Source organism: Hyla sarda, chromosome 10 (genome assembly GCF_029499605.1).
Source record: "Hyla sarda isolate aHylSar1 chromosome 10, aHylSar1.hap1, whole genome shotgun sequence".
Taxonomy (NCBI): Eukaryota; Metazoa; Chordata; class Amphibia; order Anura; family Hylidae; genus Hyla; species Hyla sarda.
Window position 1 is genome coordinate 18,513,950 of NC_079198.1, and position 24,928 is coordinate 18,538,877.

Genomic DNA, 24,928 nt, shown 5'->3' on the forward strand with positions numbered 1-24,928 from the left:
ATATACTGTATATATAATGTGAGGGGTGGAGTCACTTATGGGAGATACTGTATATATAATGTGAGGGGTGGACTCACTTATGGGATATACTGTATATATAATGTGAGGGGTGGACTCACTTATGGGAGATACTGTATATATAATGTGAGGGGTGGAGTCACTTATGGGAGATACTGTATATATAATGTGAGGGGTGGAGTCACTTATGGTATATACTGTATATATAATGTGAGGGGTGGACTCACTTATGGGATATACTGTATATATAATGTGAGGGGTGGACTCACTTATGGGATATACTGTATATATAATGTGAGGGGTGGAGTCACTTATGGGATATACTGTATATATAATGTGAGGGGTGGAGTCACTTATGGGTTATACTGTATATAATGTGAGGGGTGGAATCACTTATGGGATACACTGTATATATAATGTGAGGGGTGGAGTCACTTATGGGAGATACTGTATATATAATGTGAGGGGTGGACTCACTTATGGGATATACTGTATATATAATGTGAGGGGTGGAGTCACTTATGGGATATACTGTATATATAATGTGAGGGGTGGAGTCACTTATGGGATATACTGTATATATAATGTGAGGGGTGGAGTCACTTATGGGATATACTGTATATATAATGTGAGGGGTGGAGTCACTTATGGGATATACTGTATATATAATGTGAGGGGTGGAGTCACTTATGGGATATACTGTATATAATGTGAGGGGCGGAGTCACTTATGGGATATACTGTATATAATGTGAGGGGTGGAGTCACTTATGGGATATACTGTATATATAATGTGAGGGGTGGACTCACTTATGGGATATACTGTATATATAATGTGAGGGGCGGAGTCACTTATGGGATATACTGTATATATAATGTGAGGGGTGGACTCACTTATGGGATATACTGTATATATAATGTGAGGGGCGGAGTCACTTATGGGATATACTGTATATATAATGTGAGGGGTGGACTCACTTATGGGATATACTGTATATATAATGTGAGGGGTGGAGTCACTTATGGGATATACTGTATATATAATGTGAGGGGTGGAGTCACTTATGGGATATACTGTATATATAATGTGAGGGGTGGAGTCACTTATGGGTTATACTGTATATTTGATCAGTTTTGTTCCTTTCTTATGACTAGCTGTTTCGTCTTGTATACTGTCTATTTCACTTGTTTTACCTGGTATCAGTTTTGGGTTGTACACTCCTCCTCTCTTAGTTTTGCTCTCCTGTTGTGATTCGGCGTCTCCTGGTTTCGGATAATGGATATTATTTTGGCTCTGTGATATCTTCTGACTTCCCAGCATTTACTCTTTGCCTTTTATGCAGACACCACCTGGGGATATGTAGGAATAAATCCCAGATTACTATATAGGGAGAACAGGGCGATCACTTGCACTTACTTCGCTTTAGCTATTCTACTAAGCAGAGTCTCAGGTCGGAAGCCGAACTGCTTGACAAGTAATCACATTTATTACACTTAGGAGGTCAAAGGTTAAATACTTACTGCTTTCCCGGCTGACCTTCAGGTTGTGTGTAATGAAAAGACGCTTGTTCAGTTTCTTGTACTTTGTTGCTAAAGTTATTGATAAATTACACACTGGAAAAAAAAACAAGTTTATCATTAATTGGACGCCCCATCTATGGTGTGTAGCATTTAATACACCACACCTTGATTTTAGCTTATAAATAACCTAATACCATGTCCCCCCCCACCCCCCGTGTGGTTTAGGAATGCAGTTTTTTACGCCATAATTTTAAAAAGGTGAATTTAAAGGGGTACACCGCTCCGAAAGATGGTATCCCCTATGCAAGGAAAAAGGGGTAACATGTCTGAGAATATAAAGGGAGAAGTTGTGCATTTGCAGGGAGCACAGGAAACAAGAGCTAAGCCATATCCTTGCTTGATACAATCCAATATGAAAAGACAGGGGTTCCAGCTCCACCAAAAAATAGTTAAAAATAGGTAACTTTAATTCATATCATATTAAAGAAATGATGAAAAGAAAACGCACATAATAAAAAAGTGATCTAGTGAGTTAAAAACACATGTCCACCGATGCTTTTCGAACAAATATGTTCTTATAATGGAGCCCTTCTAGTGAAACCGGAAGGAGATTGCGGAGGGCAGGCGAGTAAAGCGCACAGTCACACACTTCTTCCCGTTCGTTCTAATGATAACTGTGGGGTCTCAGGACTTCTGACAGGTTTCTGTTAAATCACAAGGACATTTCAATAGGTTTCTTGCCACTGATGATTGTTAGGGTATCCTTGACATTAAAAGTAAAAAAAATTAAAATAATTAGTTTTGACATTTAAAAAACCTGTTCTGATACCCCCACGGATCATAAAAACAAGCAGGGAGAAGCGTGTGGCTGTGCACTTCATCCTCCTGCCTTCTGCAATCCCTGTCCAGTTACACTAGAAGGTCTCCATTATAAGTTTATGGAGCCCCTCTAGTGCAATTAGATAGAGATCACAGAGAGCAGGGGAGTGAAGCGCACAGTCACACGCTTCTTCCTGCTTGTTTTAAGATCAGTGGGGGTCTCAGAACTTCTGACATGTTTCTGTGAAATCATCAGTTTGCAAGAAACCTATATAATCAAACACTGTGGGGGAGATTTATCAAAACCTGTCCAGAGGAAAAGGTTCCAGTCTCCCATAGCAACCAATCAGATCCCTTCTTTCATTTTTAACAAGGCCTCTGCAAAACGAAAGCAGCGATCTGATTGGTTGCTATGGGCAACTTTTCCTTTGCACAGATTTTGATAAATTTCCCCCAGTGTTTCTTCTCAGAATACTCATTTTCTCGCATGGAATTAGCTTTTTTTATTCGCTGTAATATCAAATGCGCCATCATTTCTAAGCGGATTAATAAAGAGAGGTATTTTGTCTGTCTGGAAGATTATTTTAATTGAATAAACATTATTTTGGCAGCCATCTATGTTCCCCTCTATACGCTCCAGAAACATTATTATTATTTCATGATTTTATTATGGGCAGGGCCAGATATCCTAAGGATAGAGGATAAGATGTCTGAACACGCGGGGGGCCCTCCACTGGGGACCCCCACAATCTTGCATTCGGCACCCTCCTATTTGAGCTGCATGCCGCGCTGCCAGCTTACAAACTGCCGGGTGCCGACCACGGGGCCGGAGTATCGTGACGTCACGACTCTGCGCCCGTGTGACGTCACCCCCGCTATGCAAGTCTATGGGAGGGGGCGTGACAGCCGTCACGCCCCCTCCCATAGACTAGCATAGCGGAGGCGGGGGGTGACGTCACACAGGGGCGTCACGACGTCACGATACTCTGGCCTCGTGGTCGGCAACCGGCAGTTTGTGAGCTGGCAGCGCGGCATGCAGCTCAAATAGGAGGGTGCCGAATGGGTTAAGATGTCTTAGGGCTGGAGTACCCCTTTATTAGGGGTATGCCACATAATATGTCTGGTGCATCTTTGGTTGTCCGTGCACCTTTACACTAAAATAGATTTCAGCTATAATATATGGCAGTACCTTCCGAGAAGCTCCCACAACCCAAAAACATTGTGACAGGTCAATTCGCTCCCTATAAATATGGTCCTTATGTGTGTAGGAAACTACATAGTAAAACACAATAAACACAGGGACCAACATTAGTGGTGACAACAAATTTACACAATGGTTGCTGCAGTATAAGCTATGGGAAATAAATACATAAAATAATAATTTAGGTGGACGTCTATTGCACAGTGCCAACATAACAAATACATAGTAGGTGGAGGTGAGTAAGTGTATTTTGTATTTTCCTTTGTTCGTATAAGTCAAATCAATGTTTCATGGCTGTAAGAACCAAAGTGACGAAGCAGACTGCAATGCTGTGACTAAGATACGGCTCCTGCTGAGCTGGGGGAATGGAATGCTGAGCTGTGATTAACAGAACACACCGCCTGTTCCCCTAGACCGCCACACACGCTCAGTATAATCTATCATTCCTATAAAAACATCCTGTAATACTTCCCCATTGCCATCATACCAGATTGACGGCTCAATGCAAATCAGGCTGGTTCTCCCCAAGACTCAATAGTGAAGTGGCCCCGGGTACAGGAGCATCTCAATCCTTTTGTGGTCAGCGAGATGGATATCCTAAATCTAGACGTCCAGTTTAAAGGCGTTGTTTGAGATAAGATGAACATGGCTGCCTGCTTTAAGTAATAGCGCCACTCCTGCTACTGGCCGAGTCTGGTATTACAGCACCATGAATGAAGCTGAGCAATATGAGTGTCAGGGGCATAACCATTGTAGTCAAACTGGAGTTGTATTTGTCCACAGACCCAGAAGGGAAGCCCATCAGTAGCACTAGAAATCCAAAGCATATGCCCCAAATCCAAAGGCAATTGCCTATTTCAGATTAAAAGGGTACTCCGGTGGAATTTTATTTTATTTTTTTTTTTTTTTTAAATAAATCAACTGGTGCCAGAAAGTTAAACAGATTTGTAAATTGCTTCCATAAAAAAAAATCTTAATCCTTCTAGTACTTATTAGCTGCTGAATACTACAGAGGAAATTGTTTTCTTTTTGGAACACAGAGCTCTCTGTTGACATCACGAGAACAGTGCTCTCTGCTGACATCTCTGTCCATTTTAGGAACTGTCCAGAGCGGCATATGTTTTCTATGGGTATTTTCTCCTACTCTGGACAGTTCTTAAAATAGACAGAGATGTCAGCAGAGAGCACTGTGGTCATGATGTCAGCAAAGAGCTCTGTGTTCCAAAAAGAAAACCCTTTCCTCTCTAGTATTCAGCAGCTAATAAGTACTGGAAAGATTAAGATTTTTTAATAGAAGTACTTTACAAATCTGTTTAACTTTCTGGCACCAGTTGATTAAGAAAAAAAAAGTTTTCCACCGGAGTACCCCTTTAAGACTTAAAGGGGTACTCCGCCCCTGGACAGCTTATCCCCTATCCAAAGGACAAGTGATAAGATGTCTGATTGTGGGGGTCCTGCCGCTGGGGACCCCTGTGATCTCCCAGCGTTCGTTTAGAGCAGTGGTCTCCAACCTGCGGACCTCCAGATGTTGCAAAACTACAACTCCCAGCATTGGCTGTCCGGGAAGTTGTAGTTTTGCAACATCTGGAGGTCCGCAGGTTGAAGATCACTGGTTTAGAGCGTAGAGTGCAGCGCCGGAAGCTCTTGACATTACGGTCACGCCCTGTTCGTGACGTCATGGCCACGCCCCCTCAATGCAAGCCTATGGAAGGGGGCTTAATAGAAGTCACGCCCCCTCCCATAGACTTGCATTGAGGGGGCGTGGCCGTGATATCACAAGCGGGGGCGCGGCTGTGATGTCACAAGCCTCCATTCCGCATTGCCAGTCATCCGTCTCAAAGCGAAGTTCACCCTGTGCACTGGATGTGTGGGGTGCCGCAGCCGAGATCGCGGGGTCCCCAGCAGCGGGACCCCCGGGTTCAGACATCTTATCCCCTATCCTTTGGAGTACCCCTTTAAGGCTCTGTACAATAGAAAAAAATCAAACCCCATACTTATCTCCCTTGCATCCCCGCTGCCACTGCCACGTTGTTGGTTCCCACTGCGCTTCACTTCACGGTGTTAATGTTGGCACAAGGACCTGCCGGCTCAACCAATCAGTAGTTGAAGTGGGACACCGTTGCTCCACTGATTGGCTGAGTGGGTAGATTCTTGTGCTGACACAGACACAAGGAACTGCTGCACGTTGGTAATTTTATTTTTTTTATTTTACAGGACCCTTAGCCTGAATCGTCATTAAAAATTTCCTCTGGAATACCCCTTGAAACGCAAGCAATACAAGCAATTACTGCATCATGGTGCCTGCACTTTGCCGTATACTGCAGAAACAGGACTGAACCATCTGACATGGAGAAAAGGAACACATATGTTTCAGGGATTTTCTTTATTGTTGCTGTTGTAAAGAAGGGAATTGCCCAGGGGTGTAATAGTCTGCAGGTGTTCCGTGACCCATTGCTCGAGAAGAGGCAGCCAGGACTTCCAGTGCTGGCAGCTTCAGCATCGGGAGGTTGGCCGGACAAATGAGGACCAGATCTGCATGGGAGTAGAGAGAGATGAGTGATTTTTATTTCTAGGGACCTAACTAGTGTATGGGGAAGGAAGGTAACTACTATATGTGGGCCTTGTTACTACATAGGGTGGCTATGGGGCCGAACTACTGTATAGGGGGCTAACTACTACATTGGGGCTTAACTCTGTGGTGGGTCTAAACTATATGGAGCCTAACTACCAAATGGGGGCATAACTACTAAATGAGGTTACAAAGAGGGCACTATTACTGTATGAGGCAATACAGATGGGGAGCTTGTATAGAGTTAAAGGGGTACTCCGCTGCTCAGAGTTTGGAACAAACTGTTCCGAACTCTGGAGATGGCGCCAGGAGTTTGTGACATCATAGCTCCACCCCCTCATGATGTCACACTCCGCCCCCTCAATGCAAGTCTATGGGAGGGGGCGTGGCGGCTGCCACGCCCCCTCCCATAGACTTGCTTTGAGGGGGCGGGGAGTGACGTCATTAGGGGGTGGGGCTATGACGTCGCAAGCTCCCGGTGCAGACTCCAACTTTCTGAACATTTTGTTCCAAACGCTGAGCAGCGGAGTACCCCTTTTAAGGAGAGTTCTGGAGCGAGGAGCCTAAAATGTTTGTCCGAAGATTGTGCAGAGAGGAGTTAGGGCCAGAAGAAGTGTTTATAATGGCCCAGACCAAATGTAGAACAAAAAGGAACAACTTTAATTATAGAAGATGTCACCTGCGATTCGCTCTAAGGGAATGTTACCTGGTAAAGGTGGAATGAGAGAGCTGCTTTGCATATCCTGTCGTCCAGGAATTTCCAATGAAGCATTAAGGAAGTATAAGTTTCCACACACCATTATGATGCTCTCTAAAGGAGAAACCTCACCCTTGTAGACTCACTCTAATAAGACACCCCTTTGAGTCACTGGATGTAACTGCACTGTAATCCCTTATATGGTCTGCAGATCCTGTGAAGAGTTGCTATCTGACTCTATGAAGGAGAAATGTTACCCATTTAGACTCACTCTAATAAGACATCCCCTGTGAATCACTAGATGTAACTGCACTGTAATCAGTTATATGGTCTAAAGAGCCTGTGTAGAGTTGGTATCTGACCCTATGAAGGAGAAATGTTACCCATTTAGACTCACTCTAATAAGACACCCCGTGTGAATCACTGGATGTAACTGCACTGTCATCCCTTATATGGTCTGCAGAGCCTGTGTAGAGTTGGTATCTGACCCTATAAAGGAGAAATGTTACCCATTTAGACTCACTCTAATAAGACATCCCCTGTGAATCACTAGATGTAACTGCACTGTAATCCCTTACATGGTCTGCAGAGCCTGTGTAGAGTTGGTATCTGACCCTATTTGTTCACTATATGGGGAGGAAAATTGATCTGTATATTGTGGATTTATTAGTCAGTAATAGTACGGTGCTGTCAGTCAGTCATTATGCGGCGGTAATAGTAGTGGTTATCATTATGGTCCGGTGGTATGATTTTCTTATATATATATTTATTTATATTAAATATCCTATTAATACTGTTATGGGAGGAGGGCACTGGGCTAGTTACGCACCTGGGGTTACCTATCTACTATAGAGAGGAACAAAAGAACATTGTACCGGTATTATTGTGTGGGATCACAAAGGCAGGCATTGTTGAGTAGGTAGGACAAAAGAAGGTTCGCAACACTTTTCATCCCGTGTAGAAGCGATTTACCAGTTTTGCAAGTTGGGAGGAGTTCATGTGCAATAGAATTCTTATAGGTCGTCGCATCTCTATTTATAAATATTATCAGGATTCTTATATAATAGTACAGATGTAATAGCCGGGATCCATTATCATGAGCTGTGCCATATTCACATGAACGTATCCAGGAATTCCTGTCTCTGGCAATGACCTTCCTCGTATAATCCTTTAAACCTTTCATCAAGTATCATGAGTCTGAGCCCTTCCTGTAAGCTGCGGTGAGACCTAGAAGCAAAGGTTGCAGAATAAAAACACTGCGAAAAATAAAACAGGTGACCTAATATAATGGGAAGTTTGGTGTCTTGTGCGTAAGATATCAGGAACTGACACCAGAAGCAGACCTGAAAGCTATACATATTTCATGTGGAAACTTTACTTAAATAAAAAAAAATATATATAATAATATTTCTAGTATATATATATATATATAAATAAAATTATTATTATTAATTATTATTATTATTATTATTATTATTAATAATGTAATAGTAACAATAATATTAATATTATAATTGTAATATAAATAATATTTATTTATTGTTTATATATATATATATGTATTTATTTTTTTTAACAATAAAAAAATAATACTATTTATATTATTATTTCAATATGAATATTATTGTTATTATTACTATATTATTAATAATAATAATAATTATATATCTATATAAAAAAAAATACATCAGCACTCTAGCACACTGAAAAGAATCCTTCCACTTAAATAAAAAAAAAGAGAAGAAAAAAAATTATAATAATTGTGTATATATATATATATAATTTTTATTTATTAACAAAAATAATAATAATATAATATTATTATTTATATTATTATTATATTAATATTATTGTTATTATATTATTAATTATAATATTAAATATATATATATATATATATATATATATATATATATATATATATATGAAAAAATACAATAGCACTCTAGCAAAAATGATGTCCAGGTGAAGGATGCAGGCCACTGAAAAGAACCCTTCCACTTAAATAAAAAAATTAATAAAAAAAATTATAATAATAATGATTGTATATATATATATATATATATATATATATATATATATATATATAATTTTTATTTATTAACAATAATAATATAATAATATTATTATTTATATTATTATTATATTAATATTATTATTGTTATTATATTATTAATTATAATATTAAATATATATATATATATATATATATATATATATATATATATATATATATATATGAAAAAATACAATAGCACTCTAGCAGAAATGATGTCCAGGTGAAGGATGCAGGCCACTGAAAAGAATCCTTCCACTTAAAAAAAAAAAAAAAATATATATATATTAAAATAATTATATATATATATTTTAACAATAATAATAATATAATAATATTATTATATTAATATTATTATTTATATTATTATATTAATTATAATATTAATATATATTATATGAAAAAATACAATAGCACTCTAGCAGAAATTATGTCCAGGTGAAGGCTGCAGGCCACTGAAAAGAATCCTTCCACATCAATAAAAATAGAGACCAGTGCAGCACTCCATGGTGTGAGAAATGTACATTTATTCTATCAAAAAATGTGAAAAAAAGCAGTGATGATTCAATCCTCTACAGGATCTTTCTCAAGATCCTGGAGAGGATCGAAACGTCGCTGCTTTTTTCACATTTTTTGATGGTGTGTGTGTGTGTGTGTGTAATTCCAATGGCGCAGCACTCCAGTAAAAAAAAAAAAAAAAGGTGCATTTTATTCATACATGTCTCAATACAGCAACGTTTCTGCTCCTATGGAGCCATTTCCAAGCCTAGTGATACATACAGCTTCAGGGGTATTTATACCCAAACACAAGGTGCTAAGTGCAATCAAAATCCCACAAGTGCATCCAATTTCCATCAGTACATAATTACATAATATTACATAAAAAAAAATATATATATTATTCACAAATATTCATGTGATATACCATAAAGTGCCATAGTGTTAATAGTGACATAGCTTGAAAGAACACCGTTCCACAGGTTCTATATGAAATATACTGTTAATCACCCATGATTATTGATAACATACATCTGATTACAAGGATGTGATTAAATACAGTAAAACACCGAGCACGATGCCGCTTACCCGCTCTGTTGGCCTGTCATGGTGCCGATAGCGTGGGGTATAGTCTAATGCTATAAATAATAAATAAAAATATATATAATAATAATAATAAATAATAATAATAAATAAATAACAATACATTAAATAAATAAAATAAATAACTAAAATAAAAAATGAATATCCAGAAGTGGGATATTGTGCCTAAAATATAAGACCTGAGCTATAAAAGCTATTTTTAATAATGTGATCACAATAGTGAAATTGCCCAGTAGCCTTCCACCAATAAAGAGCATTTTAAATATAGAATTGATAGACATAGCACAGTAATAAATACATTGAGCTTGTATTATAATCCAGACCTGCCGTTACAATTCTGCTGGTTATTATTGAAAGCAGTCAGTGATTTGTGATAAGATACAGTGCACCCCTTCCAGTGGTGTTTATAGAATAAAGGGGCCCCATAGAAAATATCTAAATAGGCCCCCTATTATGGTGGTGTTTCCCAACCAGGGTGCCTCCCGCTGTTGCAAAACTACAACTCCCAGCATGCCCAGACAGCCTTTGGCTGTCTGGGCATGCTGGGAGTTGTAGTTTTGCAACAGCTGGAAACACCCTGGTTGGGAAAAACACCGCATTATGGCATCTGAAGCATCTGCACAGTTTCTTACCAGTAGAAAAAGGAATGGGACCGCTACTATGGTACATATACCCTTGACCCCTTCCCTCCAAACAGCCTTTGAAATTGGGAGGATAAGCCCAACATAGGTAGTGAATAGTAAATAGGAGAGGCAGCTACTGCAACTGGGCCCTTTCCCTTAGGGGGACCCAAAAAGGCCCATCTGCTACATAAAAACACATCATCATAATCTATATGATATCTGTTATCAGAATTTTTTCCATACTGTGTTCAAATCAGATATGCCAATATATCCAACTGAACACATGCCAAAAAGACACTCTTTTGACATGCATCTGGCCTATTAAAGGAGTATTACTTTCTCCTTAACTATGTCTCTAAGCGTACAGCATGGCAGCATAAACAAGTTTGCAGTTGGCTTCATTTAGCAAACTTTCCTGGTTTGGTAGATATCTCTTCGTATCTCTTTCTCTTGTTGATAACTGGTTGCTTGAGATCCCGTCCACCAGCTCTGCTTTAGAAGCAGTGGTGAGGTCACTTCCTGAGTGGCAGGAGGAGTTCCTGAGTGCCCATCAGGCTCCCTGCTTGGGCTTATCTAAGCACAAGAACTGGAACTGTCCAGAGTCCAAGCAAATCCCCATAGCAAACTGCTCCTGTTCTGGACAGTTCCTGACATGGACAGAGGTGTCAGCAGAGAGCACTGTGGCCAGACAGAAAATAACTATGCAATTTCCTCTGTAGCAAACAGCAGCTGATAAGTACTGGAAGAATTAAGATTTTTTTATATAGAAGAAATTTACAAATCTGTATAACTTTATGGCACCAGTTGATTTGAAAACATTTGTTTTCCACCGGAGTACCCCTTTACTGTTTAGCCAAGATGTGCAACATATAAAAAGTTTTTAAATCTGACAGTGCCCATTTGAAGGGGTACTCCGGTCCCAAGACATCTTATCCCCTATCCTTCGGATAGGGGATAAGATGTCTTGGGACCGGAGTACCCCTTTAAGTCTATTTTTAATGTCTTAAAAGTTTGATGGTACAACCACCGCCCATGCGAATTCCAGTAATAGTGCGTCGCCATAAGATAAATGTATAGCAGTAAATTTCAATCTGTAGAATTTTTATGCCGGAGCGCTGACACCTGACGGTGACAATACCCTGGAATCGGACATTCCTATACATGTGTGTATCCTTCCTTCCATCATTCACCCCCGAGTGCAGCCTCCACCATCACTCAGCGCTACATGAATCACATTGAGTGTCTGAGAGGATCTACGCAGATCCAGGGTCGGACGCAGAGTCATCATTACTGTGTGGTTCAGAATAGCATGAGACTTTCCCGTCTACTCTACATTATCTTTCTCTAGACATAAACGCTCAGTTTTAAAAAATTATTATGAAACATTTACTGCACTAGAAACCTAGGGAAAAATGTTGGTGTCCCGATCAGCTGAAAGGACAACCGGAGGTCCCTTACCGTGCTCCGTGCCGTCCGTCCGATCGTCACTCCTTTACTGCAGCCATCAATGGCAGGCAGTAGTAAAGGAGCACCTATACCACTTATTTTAGGGATGTCCCAATACCATTTTTTTTTAAGACCAAGTACGAGTACCGATACTTTTTTCAATGTCATACTTTTTTAAAGGAAAAAAAAGGGGTATTTTTTAGTTTTTATAAGAGAAAGGGCATATTATATTTTATATTATTTTATTTAAACTTTAAAAAGGGGGTGATTCAAATTTTTATTAGGGAAGGGGTATAATTATTATTTACACCACCTTTTTTTCCCCTATTTTTTAGTCCACATACGGGACTATTACATGCAATCTGTACACTGCACTAATCAATGCTATGCTATAGCATAGATCAGTGGTATTGGTTCTCCTTTACTACTACCTGCCATGGATGGCTGCAGTAAAGGAGCGATGATCGGATGGCGCAGAGCACAGTAAGGGACCTCCGACTGCCCTTTCAGCTGAACAGGAAACAGCGATTTCACAGTGTTGATCCTGATCAGCATCCCTGACCTAACCAGCAGTTAACTTCAGCACTTTTAGATGCCGCGATCCACTTTGATTGTGGCGTCTAAAAGGTTAATGCAGGTACCAGATATGGTGCGTGCTTAGCTGCTGAGCGCGCTGCATAGCTCGAGAGTGGGCACAGGGGAGTTGATCCGTGCGGGAAGTGCAGGCGGCTTACCGCACCTCCGTTGATACCTGCCAGCGGGAGTCCCCCTGGCAGGTATTGTGGACATTTTGCACGAGTACAAGTAGTCGTGCAAATGTCCAGCATCGGTACCGATACCAGTATCGGGACATTCCTAGTTTATTTAGTATCTTTTGGTCCGTTACGGTTAACGTAACCAATCCAGCCTGACGGGACCTCGGAAAGCAGTATTTTTCTACTCCTCCTTTTCTATAGGAACCTACACGTGATTCTACACCGTACCTGCTACAAAAGGACTATGGCTGACTGCTTGGCAGCACTCCATATTGGTGGGTCAGTAATAGTGACAGGTGGCATTTTACGGTGTTGTGCTCGGAGTGCAACATCACAAGGTGAGCACGCTTTCATCTTTTTTGTGTCCACATAACTTATAGGGGAAGATTGCACATAGTTGCGTTTTGTTTTTCTTTTCTTTTTTTATCTTTCTTTGGTATAGGGTAGGGCATCCTGCAAGCTTTTCTTGAAAAATATGTATTTCAGGATATGGATACTAAATTTCTAGAGATAGGGCGTTGATCCTGGGATTTATTCTGATCGCCATATTGGGAGTTTTTCCTCTGACATGGGGCAATTGGCATCAGCCACATAGAAACAATACAATCGAGTTCCTATATTATTGTCACGTTGAAAATTGTGCCCTAATTCCACATAGCACAATGGGTAATACACAAACGTAGGGCAATTATAAACAGGCTGCACGCCAACTTAGCTTAAACGCAACAGGTGCGTTCACATTTCAAGACCTAACTCACGGTTTAGTGGAAGTGCTCTTCAAATTTTAATTCACTTTTTTTCATAAATATGAAAAAAGTGAATTAAAATTTGAAGAACACTTCCACTAAACCGTGAGTTAGGTCTTGAAATGTGAACGCACCTGTTGCGGTTAAAGGGGTTCTCTGGTGCTTAGACATCTTATCTTCTATCCGCTGGGGACCCCCCCGTCATCTTGCACGCGGCACCCCGTTTGTAATCAGTCCCCGGAGCATGTTCGCTCCGGGTCTGATTACTGGCAACCACAGGGCCGGCGGCGTGTGACGTCAAGCCTCCGCCCCCCGTGTGACATCACGCTCCGCCCCTCAATGCAAGCCTACTAGGATCACTTGGCAATGCATTTCCGAGCACATGCCAACAAAAGAATTAACTTGTTCATTCTTTCAGGGAATTCCGTAGTGTGAACGGAGCAGAAGAATCCCATTGAGAACAATGGAAGGCTGCTACACCATATTTTCCAAGCAGAATTCTGTTCGGAAAATCCATAGTGTTAAAGAGTGCTCACTTTAACATCCAAACATCATAACTTTACATTGAATTGGGGGGTAAATACTAATCCAGGGTGGGAAAAACAGAGCTAACTTCTTCTAAAAACAGCCCCATTCTGGTGCCTGAGTTGGGCAATAGTTCTGGTGCCACATAAGAAGACATTAGTATTATAAATGGCACATTAGGTATGGGCTCTCAATAGCCTCTAGTCGTACCTCTGGACATTACAACCACTATAGTAGCTGACTAACACTACACTTACACATTCCAAACATTCCTAATAGAAAGAGAATATACATACAGTATGTTAGGTTATCATCTAGTTCAGTGGTCTTCAACCTGCGGACCTCCAGATGTTGCAAAACTATAACTCCCAGCATGCCCGGACAGCCAACGCCTGTCCGGGCATGCTGGAAGTTGTAGTTTTGCAACATCTGGAGGTCCGCAGGTTGAAGACCACTGATCTAGTTCCTAGTACTACTGTAGCAGCGAATATGGTTCATCTGATGTAAAACATCGCCACCTACTGGTACATGTGTCTGCTACCGTTTAATGGATTATTTCTTTTAACTACCTAAGGCCACGTTCACACCGAATTTCCGAGCGGAATTCTGCCTTGGAATTCCACATGGAGATTCGTATTCAATGGGATTCTGCTGCTCTGTGCACATGGCAGAATTTCCGATTTCCGTGTCCGCAGAAAGAATGAACCTGTCCATTCTTTCTGCGGACTTCACACGGAATGCATAGGCGTCTATGAGAGGGTGCATTCCTGTGCGGTCCTAGCGCCGGCATGTTATGCCGGCGCCCACAGTCTGCGGAATGTCCGCACGGAGATTTTCCGTGCAGACATTCCGGTGTGTTAACATACCCTAAGTGTACGGTCATACATATCACATCCGCAACATATTTCACACTGCGGATGCGCCGACAAGTGATCCAGTATGCAAACCTTACTGCATACACAAGGCTGCGGCCGGATAGTCCTGTGTGTTTGCCCGTAGCAGTTCTGCAACATGAAATACGCTGCGGATGCGGTACGGGTGACCATACCCTAAGGCAGTGTTTCTCAAACAGGTTTTCTCCAGCTGTTGTTGCAACAGCTGTAAGTAACCTGGTTGAGAAACACTGCCTTAAAGGGGTACTCCGGTGAAAACCTTTTTTCTTTTAAATCGACTGGTGGCAGAAAGTTAAACATATTTGTAAATTACTTCTATTAAAAAATCTTAATCCTTCCTGTACTTATTAGCTGCTGAATACTACAGAGGAAATTCTTTTCTTTTTGGAATGCTCTCTGATGACATCACGAGCACAGTGCTCTCTGCTGATATTATTATAATAATAATAATAACACTTTATTTATTGTTGTCCTTAGTGGGATTTGAACCCAAGTCCCCAGCACTGCAAGGCAGCAGTGCTAACCACTGAGCCACCATGCTGCCCTTAGCATACATCTGCTCTGCATGGTTGCTAAAATGGACAGAGATGTCAGCAGAGAGTACTGTGCTCGTGATGTCATCAGTGTTCCAAAAAGAAAGGAATTTCCTCGGTAGCATTCATCAGCTAATAAGTACTGGAAGGATTAAGATTTTTTAATAGAAGTCATTTACAAATATGTTTAACTTTCTGCCACCAGTTGATTTAAAAGAAAAAAGGTTTTCACCGGAGTACCCCTTTAAGGGCTCGTTCACACTGGGGACATTCAGTTTGAAGCAGAGTCCCATTGACTCCCATTGCTCGGTGCATACTGTAGAATTGATGCAACGGAACCCCAGCGGCGAAATAGACGCTCGCCCAAAGAATGAACAGGCTCATTGTTTGGGCAGAATTTTGTCAGACTGCGCTTGGTCCTACCACTGATGGAAACATCAGCACCCGCTGCAAAGGCTTAAAGGGGTACTCCACCAGAATTTTTTTTTTTTTTAAGTCAACTGGTGCCAGAAAGTTAAGCATATTTGTAAATTACTTCTATTTAAAAATCTTAATCCTTCCAGTACTTATCAACTGCTGTATGATCCACAGGAAGTTCTTTTCTTTCTGAATTTCCTTTCTGTCTGACCACAGTGCTCTGTGCTGACACCTCTGTCCATATCAGGAACTGTCCAGAGCAGGAGAGGTTTGCTATGGGGATTTGCTTCAACTTTGGACAGTTCCTAAAATGAACAGAGGTGTCAGCAGAGAGCACTGTGGTCAGACAGAAAGGAAATTCAAAAAGAAAAGAACTTCCTGTGGAGTATATAACAGCTGATAAGTACTGGAAGGATTAAGATTTTTAAATAGAAGTAGTTTACAAATCAGTTTAACTTTCTGGCACCGGTTGATTTAGAAAAAAACATTTTCCAATGGAGTACCCCTTTAAGGTTCGCAGTGTGAACGAGTCCTAAGACGCAGTTTTTTTGTTTGTTTTTGTTTTCTTTTCTTTTTTTTGTGGCCATATAAGATTTCTTATTGCAAAAAAATAAAGTTATGGCCTTAGGGATTTTTTGGTTTGTTTTTTTGTCAGACAAGTATATTTTTATTTAAGCAGTATGAAGTTTAGCCCTATGGTAGTAAGGTGGTGCCCAATGTGGATTTTTATTTGTAGTTTTATTCCCTGTGTTTTCTTAAGAGAAACCCAGCCTGACAATATTTAGAGACATGTCTTATGGACCCTAGGAACCTATAGTCTGGAGCTGACTCACTTACTTATATGGGGCTAAGTTCTAGGCATGTTCTGTGACCTGCGCAGGGGTGACTGTGCAGGGAGGGAAAGGTGGAGAGCTGTGACCATCACCTATTATCAATGATGTGACATATCGTGCATTCACACCACGTTTTAGCTATACGGGGACCCAATCCCCTTCTCATGCATTTGAAGGAGCCGACCGGAGTCAAACAGGGACTCCGGTCGGCTCATTTTTGCCCCGTATCCAATTTTCTGACCTGACTGAAAACCACAGCATACCTCGGTTTTCAGTCAGGTCAGAAAATCGGATATAGGGCAAAAATGAGCCGACCGGATGAGAAGGGGGCTGGGTCAGGTTAGGATACAGAAGCTCCCGGCTTTTAGTCCCCTCCCAGCCGGATTCGGTCCCTGTATAGCTAAAACGTGGTGTGAATGCACCCTAACACTGGTGGCTAGTTCCCTCTATGTGTGGTACTTCTCAGAAGACACAGCCTGATATAACCACAATCTTATCATAACAGTCTCCTCCTTTCTCTTCCTTTTCTTGCTGTAGTCTCTGGTCTCTAAAGGCCCGCATGTGCACCCAAAACCTGTCCCCAGCCAACCATCTTTCTCCCAGCCTACAGTATATCAAACAGCCACACCTGCCTTCATAGAGTTTCAGTGAAGGTGTTTCTGTATGCGGTTCTGTCACAATGTATGACCTCTGCCTGTTTTTGTTCTTGCCTGCTCCCCTGTACCATGTTGCTTCTCCTGTGTATGACCTGACCAGTTGACTAAGAACCTGTGGTACCTGGCCTAACAAGTTTGTTTCTGACTATGCCAATACAGTGCATGGTCCACTGGGCCAGCCATCAGCCACATAGGGACCACTTTCGGCGTACTGGTAACCTCTTGCAGCGTTTACTTGTTTTCTGACAAATACCAATGATGCTTTACATTTATTATACAAGTTATTGCGGAGTTGACAATGCTGAATGAATCTATGTAATCTTATGTCTTACTTTACTTTTTTGTAAATAGGTTTGTGTGTTTTTATCCCTTTTTCCTGGTACTTTTTGAATGTATTTTACTTTTCTTTCAGTCCAATAGGGGGAGTATGTTCACCATAGATTGGTAATAGGTCAGAATTTTATATCTCCGAAATTTAAAAAAAATCTAAGACTGTAGATAATTATGGGGTTCAATGTCTCACCCTCTGCAGTTCTGCATGCTGTACCCACAAAATCCAGGGGATAAGGGGAACAAGTGATAGATGTTGTAAGGCTACACTGGTAATTTGGTCATGGATATAAAGCTGATTTAGAAAAAACACTCGTTGGGAGATTTATTGTTTAATTTTGCAAACACATTTTTAAAAATTTAAGTGGCGATCTGATTGCTAACAACTCTTTCTCTGCGCCACTTTAAAAAAAATGTCCCCATAAGTTACTCAATGTTATTACTACTGATGACCCCTAAAGCTGGGATTCCACATTTATGTCCTCTTTTTTTGCATTCCCTATTTTTAAAATTTAAAAATTTTTGTATTTTTTTTTAATTTTTGCTTCTGCTCCAAGTCATCTGTATCATTTGTAATGTGACTCAAGGATTTCTATTGAAGAAAAAGGGGGTATTAAAAAATAAATAAATAAATAAAAATCCATACAAAACGCCAATTTAAAAAATCTTTTTTTTTGGACTCCCCCCCCCCCCCCCCCCCCTCCCATTTAATTAAGTCTGCAAGAGGAAATCTGACAAGACTACTGGCATGACAGTACTATATATATATATATCTACACACACAAGTGGTGACCACCAGTGCCCATAGGGGGAGCGACCCACTGGCAGAGCAGCCCCAATTCCACTCAAACCAGTCCCTGGGCCGTGCCACCCCACAGACACAGTGCCACAGCAGCCATGGACGCCGCACAGCGCAGCACGAGTGTGAACAGATGTAAAAAGCTCACTTACCATGTGCCAGAAAGCGGCATCCGTTGTTGCCCCGATGCTGTGTCTCTGGGGAGGCGCAGCCCAGGGACTGGTTTGAGTGGCATTGGGGCTGCTCTGCCAGTGAGTAGCTCCCCCTGTGGGCACTGGTGTTGGTCGCCTCTCAGTGCTGCGCTATTTTATGCTAGGGATGTTAGGGACCCACTACTTACAGGTGGCCATGATGTGGCTAGTGGGCTTGCACTTCATGATAATAAAGTACAATAACAACCTGTTAGTTTAATAAATGTTGGTGAGAAGCCTTAGATCAAGGTGCATGTTGTGGATGTGCGACCAGGTCTATTTTTTCTCAAGTTGACATATATATATATACACACACACACATATACTCTAGACATGGCAGTAATGTATAAATATAGGAACAGTAGGTATGGCAGATATACTGTATATGGATGGCTATACATATATTTATATATGTCAGAAGGCTGGATTGTGAGCCGCTCACCCTGTGCACACCTACCTCACCACCGATGCCGCGGATCGGCCGGTACCGCCTCCGGCTGCTCACTTGTGAAGAAAGAACAAGGTCCGGCACTAGATTGGTTGCAGGTAAATACTTCTAATTTCTTTATTTGAAGATTCTGCAGTACAAGGCTGGAAGGCTGACGCGTTTCGCTATAGAGCTTAATCGTAGACTGAGTCTACGATTAAGCTCTATAGCGAAACGCGTCAGACTTCCAGCCTTGTACTGCAGAATCTTCAAATAAAGAAATAAGAAGTTTTTACCTGCAACCAATCTAGTGCCGGACCTTGTTCTTTCTTCATATACATACATATACACACATATATATATATATATATATATATATATATATAACTGAAGGCATAATAGCCATCCATACCGTATATATATATCTGCCATACCTACAGTTATATATATATATATATATATATATATATATATATATATATATATATATATACAGGGTCAGTACTTTCCTCAGGGAGAGGACACCTCTTCAGGTGTAACGGAGATTCAGGTTAGGCCATTTAGCACTCTGCAGGCATTCTGGGTAGGGAAATATGCAAAGCAGCTCATTACACAACCTTTTCAGGTAGTGTTCCCTGGTATCAGCTTAGCTCATATATATATATATATATATATATATATATATTTATAGGGTCTGTAGGCATAACAGTCATAGACAGTCCACATATATCTGTCATGCCTAAAAAAATAAATAAATTATAATATATATATATATATATATATATATATATATATATATGGACTGAAGACCTGAAGACATAACAGCCATCCATATCTATCTTTCATGTCTACAATCCCCCATTCTATGTAGCCGCTCATAACAGCACTGACCCCACCCACCCATCCAGCCACGCCCCTTTCCAGTCAGCTCCCAGCTGCTCACGTGACTCGGCGACTCCATGGTTACTTGCGGCTTCGAAAATGAAAGTAAAGTTTCCAGGAAGTGCTCTCTACACCCGCACTCCTAAATCCGGACCGTGGTCGCTATGAGGTTCTGCCTCCTGTCAGGTAAATACTAACCTTCCCATGTAACAGACCCTCAGCTGTGTGTACTCCTCATAGGGACACAGGACGGGCGGGGCTCACATCCTCCAGAAACTTCCTTACAGTCTGGATACGGCAGCCATGTCCTAATTCACACGGACCTGACTAGTCTGCGATTTGTAGCACCCCAGCTGTGCGGACAATACCACTCCCAGCACCATGTCCTGACTAAGTGCATGCTGGGAGTTGTAGTTTCCCCAAAGCAGAAGTGCTCCACAATTTATGTAGCACGGTTGAGCACTGTATGACACAAAAATTGTGTAAATTGCACAAAATTTATCAAATTTTATTTATTTTTTAATAATTTCTTGGCATTAAAAAAGAAAAACCAAAATTGCCGCCGGTCTGAGAATATAATATACTTGTTGACACAATGTATGAGGCGGGATAGACGGCCATATTGGATCGATAGGATGCTGACACCGTCGTAATCTACCTCAGTGATCTCCATCCTGTGGCCCTCCAGCTGTTGCGAAACCAAGACTCCCAGCAGAGCTGCAGGAATGTTGACTGCCTGAGCATGCTGGGTGTTGTAGTTTCTCAACAGCAGGAGGGCCACAGGATGGAGATCACTGTGGGGCGTAAATGTGGGAGGACGAGTGGCGCCGTTTTTCCACCCATTTTATGGTATACAGAGGTGTTTCCCAACCAGCGGACCTCCAGCTGTTGCAAAACTACAACTCCCAGCATGCCTTCACAGATGTTAACCATCTGGACGTGCTGGGAGTAGTAGTTCCCCAACAACAGAAGGGCCATAAGAAGGAATTTACTCAGGGACATAAATGTGGGAGTACGAGTGGCAACATTTTCCCACCCATTTTATACTATACGCCAGTGGTCTTCAACCTGCGGACCTCCAGATGGTGCAAAACTACAACTCCCAGCATGCCCGGACAGCCGTTGGCTGTCCGGGCATGCTGGGAGTTGTAGTTTTGCAACATCTGGAGGTCCGCAGGTTGAAGACCACTGCCATACGCCAAAGGCTGTCCGGGCATGCTGGGAGTGGTACTTTTGCAACAGCTGAAGGCACCCTGGTGGGAAAACACTGATAAAGATGTGGTCCCTTTTTTAAAAAAATAAATAAATAAATTAAAAAAATTATAAATTATGCAGAATATAGTAATTTTTATTATTTATTATGATTTTTAATATTTTGCATTATTCTTGTGGTGCTGTTACCACGATGTATAGTTTTATCGCGGTCATGTGTCATCCATAGTGATGTCAGCGCCGTAAGCAGGAGCTGGCCGCTATTTTCCAGCAACGTTTTATTTAAAAAAAATTTTTTTTAACGTGTTACTCCGATCACGCTGCAGCTGCAGGTTATCTCTTTAAAAATAAATCTCCTGCAACATTGTAGCCCGAGACTACAGTAATCAGGATACGCATTCCGGATACGGATGACTCCACTTCACTAGGATGTGGAGACAATGAATATGTAAATTGAGCTGTGAAGCCCCGCCCCCTGCGCACGATTCCCTGAATTCAGTAGAGGATCTTCTGGGGGGCACATCTCAGAACCTACTGGACATATTTAAAGGGGTACGCCGCTGCTTAGCGTTTGGAACAAACTGTTCCAAATGCTGGAGCCGGCAGCTCATGATGTCATAGCACCGCCCCCTCATGACGTCACATCCCACCCCCTCAATGCAAGTCTATGGGAGGGGGCGTGACGGCTGTCACGCCCCCTCCCATAGACTTGCATTGAGGGGGCGGGGTGTGACATCATGAGGGGGCGGGGTTATGACATCACGAGCTGCCGGCTCCAGCGTTGGGAACAGTTTGTTCCAAACTACCCCTTTAAGTAAGTGACCCCTCGTTGGACTCCTGTTTACCCACACTATAACCCAGTGTATTTGGTTTAGTGTGGGTGAACAGGCTGACCGTTTTCCTTTAAGGGATAGGGACACTTTAAGCCAACTGTTAGTTGGACTAAACTAGACAGTTTAGCAATTCGTAGACTAGACCGTTTAGGGGGTACGTTCTGCGTATTTTCCGCTGTGGATCTGCGTCTGCAGATTTTGCTCCCCATTGACTTCAGTGGGTAGCAATATCTGCAGAAGCAGATCGGCAGCAGAAAATACACAAGTGTCAACATACCTTAAGGGTACGGTCACACACAACGGATCTTCAGTGTATTTTATGCTGCGGATCCGCTGGTGACCCGACCATATAGTGTGCCTCCAGCTTTTCCCAACTCCCCCCTGTGCTGCTCGCAGCGGCAATCCGCCACTAAGAGCAGCCACACAGGGACAAGTGAGTCGCCATGCTCATGCGCAGTACACTTTGACATTGCGCCGGTTGCTCCAAGATGTCTGCGAGTACACTGCGAGTGCCCACGGATTGCCGCTGCGAGCAGCACACAGGGGTTGAGAACAGCTGGAGGCACACTATAAAGGTTGGGTCACTGTATTTTACGCTGCGGATCCGTTATGTGTGACTCTACCCTAAAGGGGTGCTCTTGGTACTCAACTTATCCTCTAGCTACAAAATAGGCCATATGTGTTTGATTGTGTGGGGGCCGACCCCCAGGGCACGGCCGCCACCTCCAGAGACTAGCAGGGGTCCCATCTTAGCCGGTGGTTGACTAAGCGAACCATCACTCCTGCTAGGGGCCAAAACTCTTCAAGAAGTGATGAGAAGCAGGGCCACCTACATGAGATTGCAGGAGGTCCCAGTGGTAAGAAACCCCCTCCGAGCAGAGGTGCAGTTGCCCATAGCAACCTATCAGATCACTCTCCAGCTGTTTCTAAACTAAAGCAGGTCCTGACAGCAACGTCAAAGCATGCTGGGAACTGTAGTTGGGGTCATGTGACTGCAGTACGGGATGTCATTGTGGACGATATGTGACGTGCGGTTGACAGCGGAGGCCTAGTGAAAATGTTTCTTACCTATGTATATTTGTGTAAAGAAGAAGTTTATTAAAGGGGTACTCCGGTGGGAAACTTTTTTTATTTTTTTTTATCAACTGGTGCCAAAAAGTTAAACAGATTTGTAAATTACTTCGATCAAAAAATCTTAGTCCTTCCAGTACTTGTTAGTTGCTGAATACTACAGAGGAAATTCTTTTCTTTTGGATTTCTTTTCTGACTGTCCACAGTGCTCTCTGCTGACACCTCTGTCCATTTTAGGGACTTTCCAGAGAAGCAGATGTTTGCTATGGGGATTTGTTCCTGCTCTGGACAGTTCCTGATACGGGCAGAGAGCACTGTGGACAGACAGAAAAAAAAATCCAAAAAGAAAAGAAATTTCCTCTGTAGTATCCAGCAGCTAATAGGTACTGGAAGTATTAAGATTTTTTTAACAGAAGCAATTTAGAAATCTGTTTAACTTTCTGGCACCAATTGAATAAAAAAAAAAATTAAAATATAATAATAATAATAATAATAATAATAATAATAATAATAATAAAAAATAATTTCACCGGAGTACTCCTTTAAGACATCTACCTGGAAGGCCCAACATTTACAAATAGATATCTTATCCTTAGATCAGTGTTTCCCAACCAGGGTGCAAAACTATAACTCCCAGCATGCCCGGACAGCCAGCGGCTGTCCGGGCATGCTGGGAATTGTAGTTTTGCAACAGCTGGAGGCACCCTGGTTGGGAAACTTTGCCTTAGATGAAAGAATAGCAGATCAGTGTATAGTTCTCTCTCATACCGTCCCACCCATGAATGGCACGTGCAGATACAGAGAAGCCGTGTCATCCAGCGTCTGGGGTGGGGGATAACAGGAGAATTCATCGTGGTGCTCAGTTTTATAGGGTCAAATTGTAATACGACAAAATTGCGCTGGAATGCTGCAATAATTTACAGTAGGATTCAGGCGAATAAGGGTTAAAAAAAAAAAAAAAAAAACTTACATTCTGCAGAAAAAAATGGGTGTGTATTTTAGGACATCCTGCAGATCTGCGACGGGCGATTCAGAACCCACTGCGGAAATACAAAGAATGAAATTCGACTGCAGAATGATCCGTAGAATAGAAGCGACCATCTCTCCGGATCCTATAGATAGATCGGCGCCCACGGAGTCTGTGCGCGGCCTTCTACGATGGGGATTCCAAACGAAAATGCCCGATTTGCTTTTTTTTTATTTTTTTATTTTTTAGGCTGCATTCACATCTTGTTTTCACCCGTATCCGGTTTTGTGACCGGACCTAAAACCGTAGTATACTACGGTTTTAGATCCGGTCAGGAAACGGGATACGGGTCAAAAATGAGCCGACCGGAGTCACAGTTTGACTCCGGTCGGCACATTAAAGGGGTTATCCAGAAAAAACTTTTTTTTATATATATATATATATCAACTGGCTCCAGAAAGTTAAACAGATTTGTAAATTACTTCTATTAAAAAATCTTAATCCTTTCAGTACTTATGAGCTTCTGAAGTTAAGGTTGTTCTTTTCTGTCTAAGTCCTCTCTGATGACACGTGTCTCGGGAAACGCCCAGTTTAGAAGCAAATCCCCATAGCAAACCTCTTCTAAACTGGGCGGTTCCCGAGACAGGTGTCATCAGAGAGCACTTAGACAGAAAAGAACAACCTTAACTTCAGAAGCTCATAAGTACTGAAAGGATTAAGATTTTTTAATAGAAGTCATTTACAAATCTGTTTAACTTTCTGGAGCCAGTTGACATACCGCATATAAAAAGTTTTTTCCTGGAATACC

The 24,928-nt window shown here is 41.6% G+C and overlaps 1 protein-coding gene and 1 long non-coding RNA gene across 5 annotated transcripts in view; one reads left to right on the plus strand and one right to left on the minus strand.

Annotated features, from left to right (window-relative positions):
• Positions 1-24,928, plus strand: part of LOC130294075 (carcinoembryonic antigen-related cell adhesion molecule 10-like) — a 63,677-nt gene that overhangs the window by 9,428 nt on the left and 29,321 nt on the right. For 2 of the 3 annotated variants that reach the window (XM_056543483.1, XM_056543484.1), the window contains exon 1: positions 20,066-20,223. The exons of the other annotated variant lie outside the window; for it this stretch is intronic. In XM_056543483.1, the coding sequence (XP_056399458.1) occupies positions 20,202-20,223 (22 nt within the window). In that variant the 5' untranslated portion in view covers positions 20,066-20,201. Of the gene's footprint in view, positions 1-20,065; positions 20,224-24,928 lie in introns of those variants that run through there. 3 annotated transcript variants of the gene reach the window in all.
• On the minus strand, positions 5,804-20,363 carry LOC130294077 (uncharacterized). 2 transcript variants are annotated; one of them, XR_008848372.1, is made up of 4 exons: positions 20,236-20,363; positions 9,967-10,016; positions 7,700-8,051; positions 5,804-6,090 (listed from the first exon to the last, which is right to left on the minus strand). It is a non-coding gene; the product is annotated as an uncharacterized LOC130294077 (long non-coding RNA). The 2 variants fall into 2 exon arrangements; XR_008848373.1 differs by having other exon boundaries at positions 5,805-6,090; positions 7,797-8,051.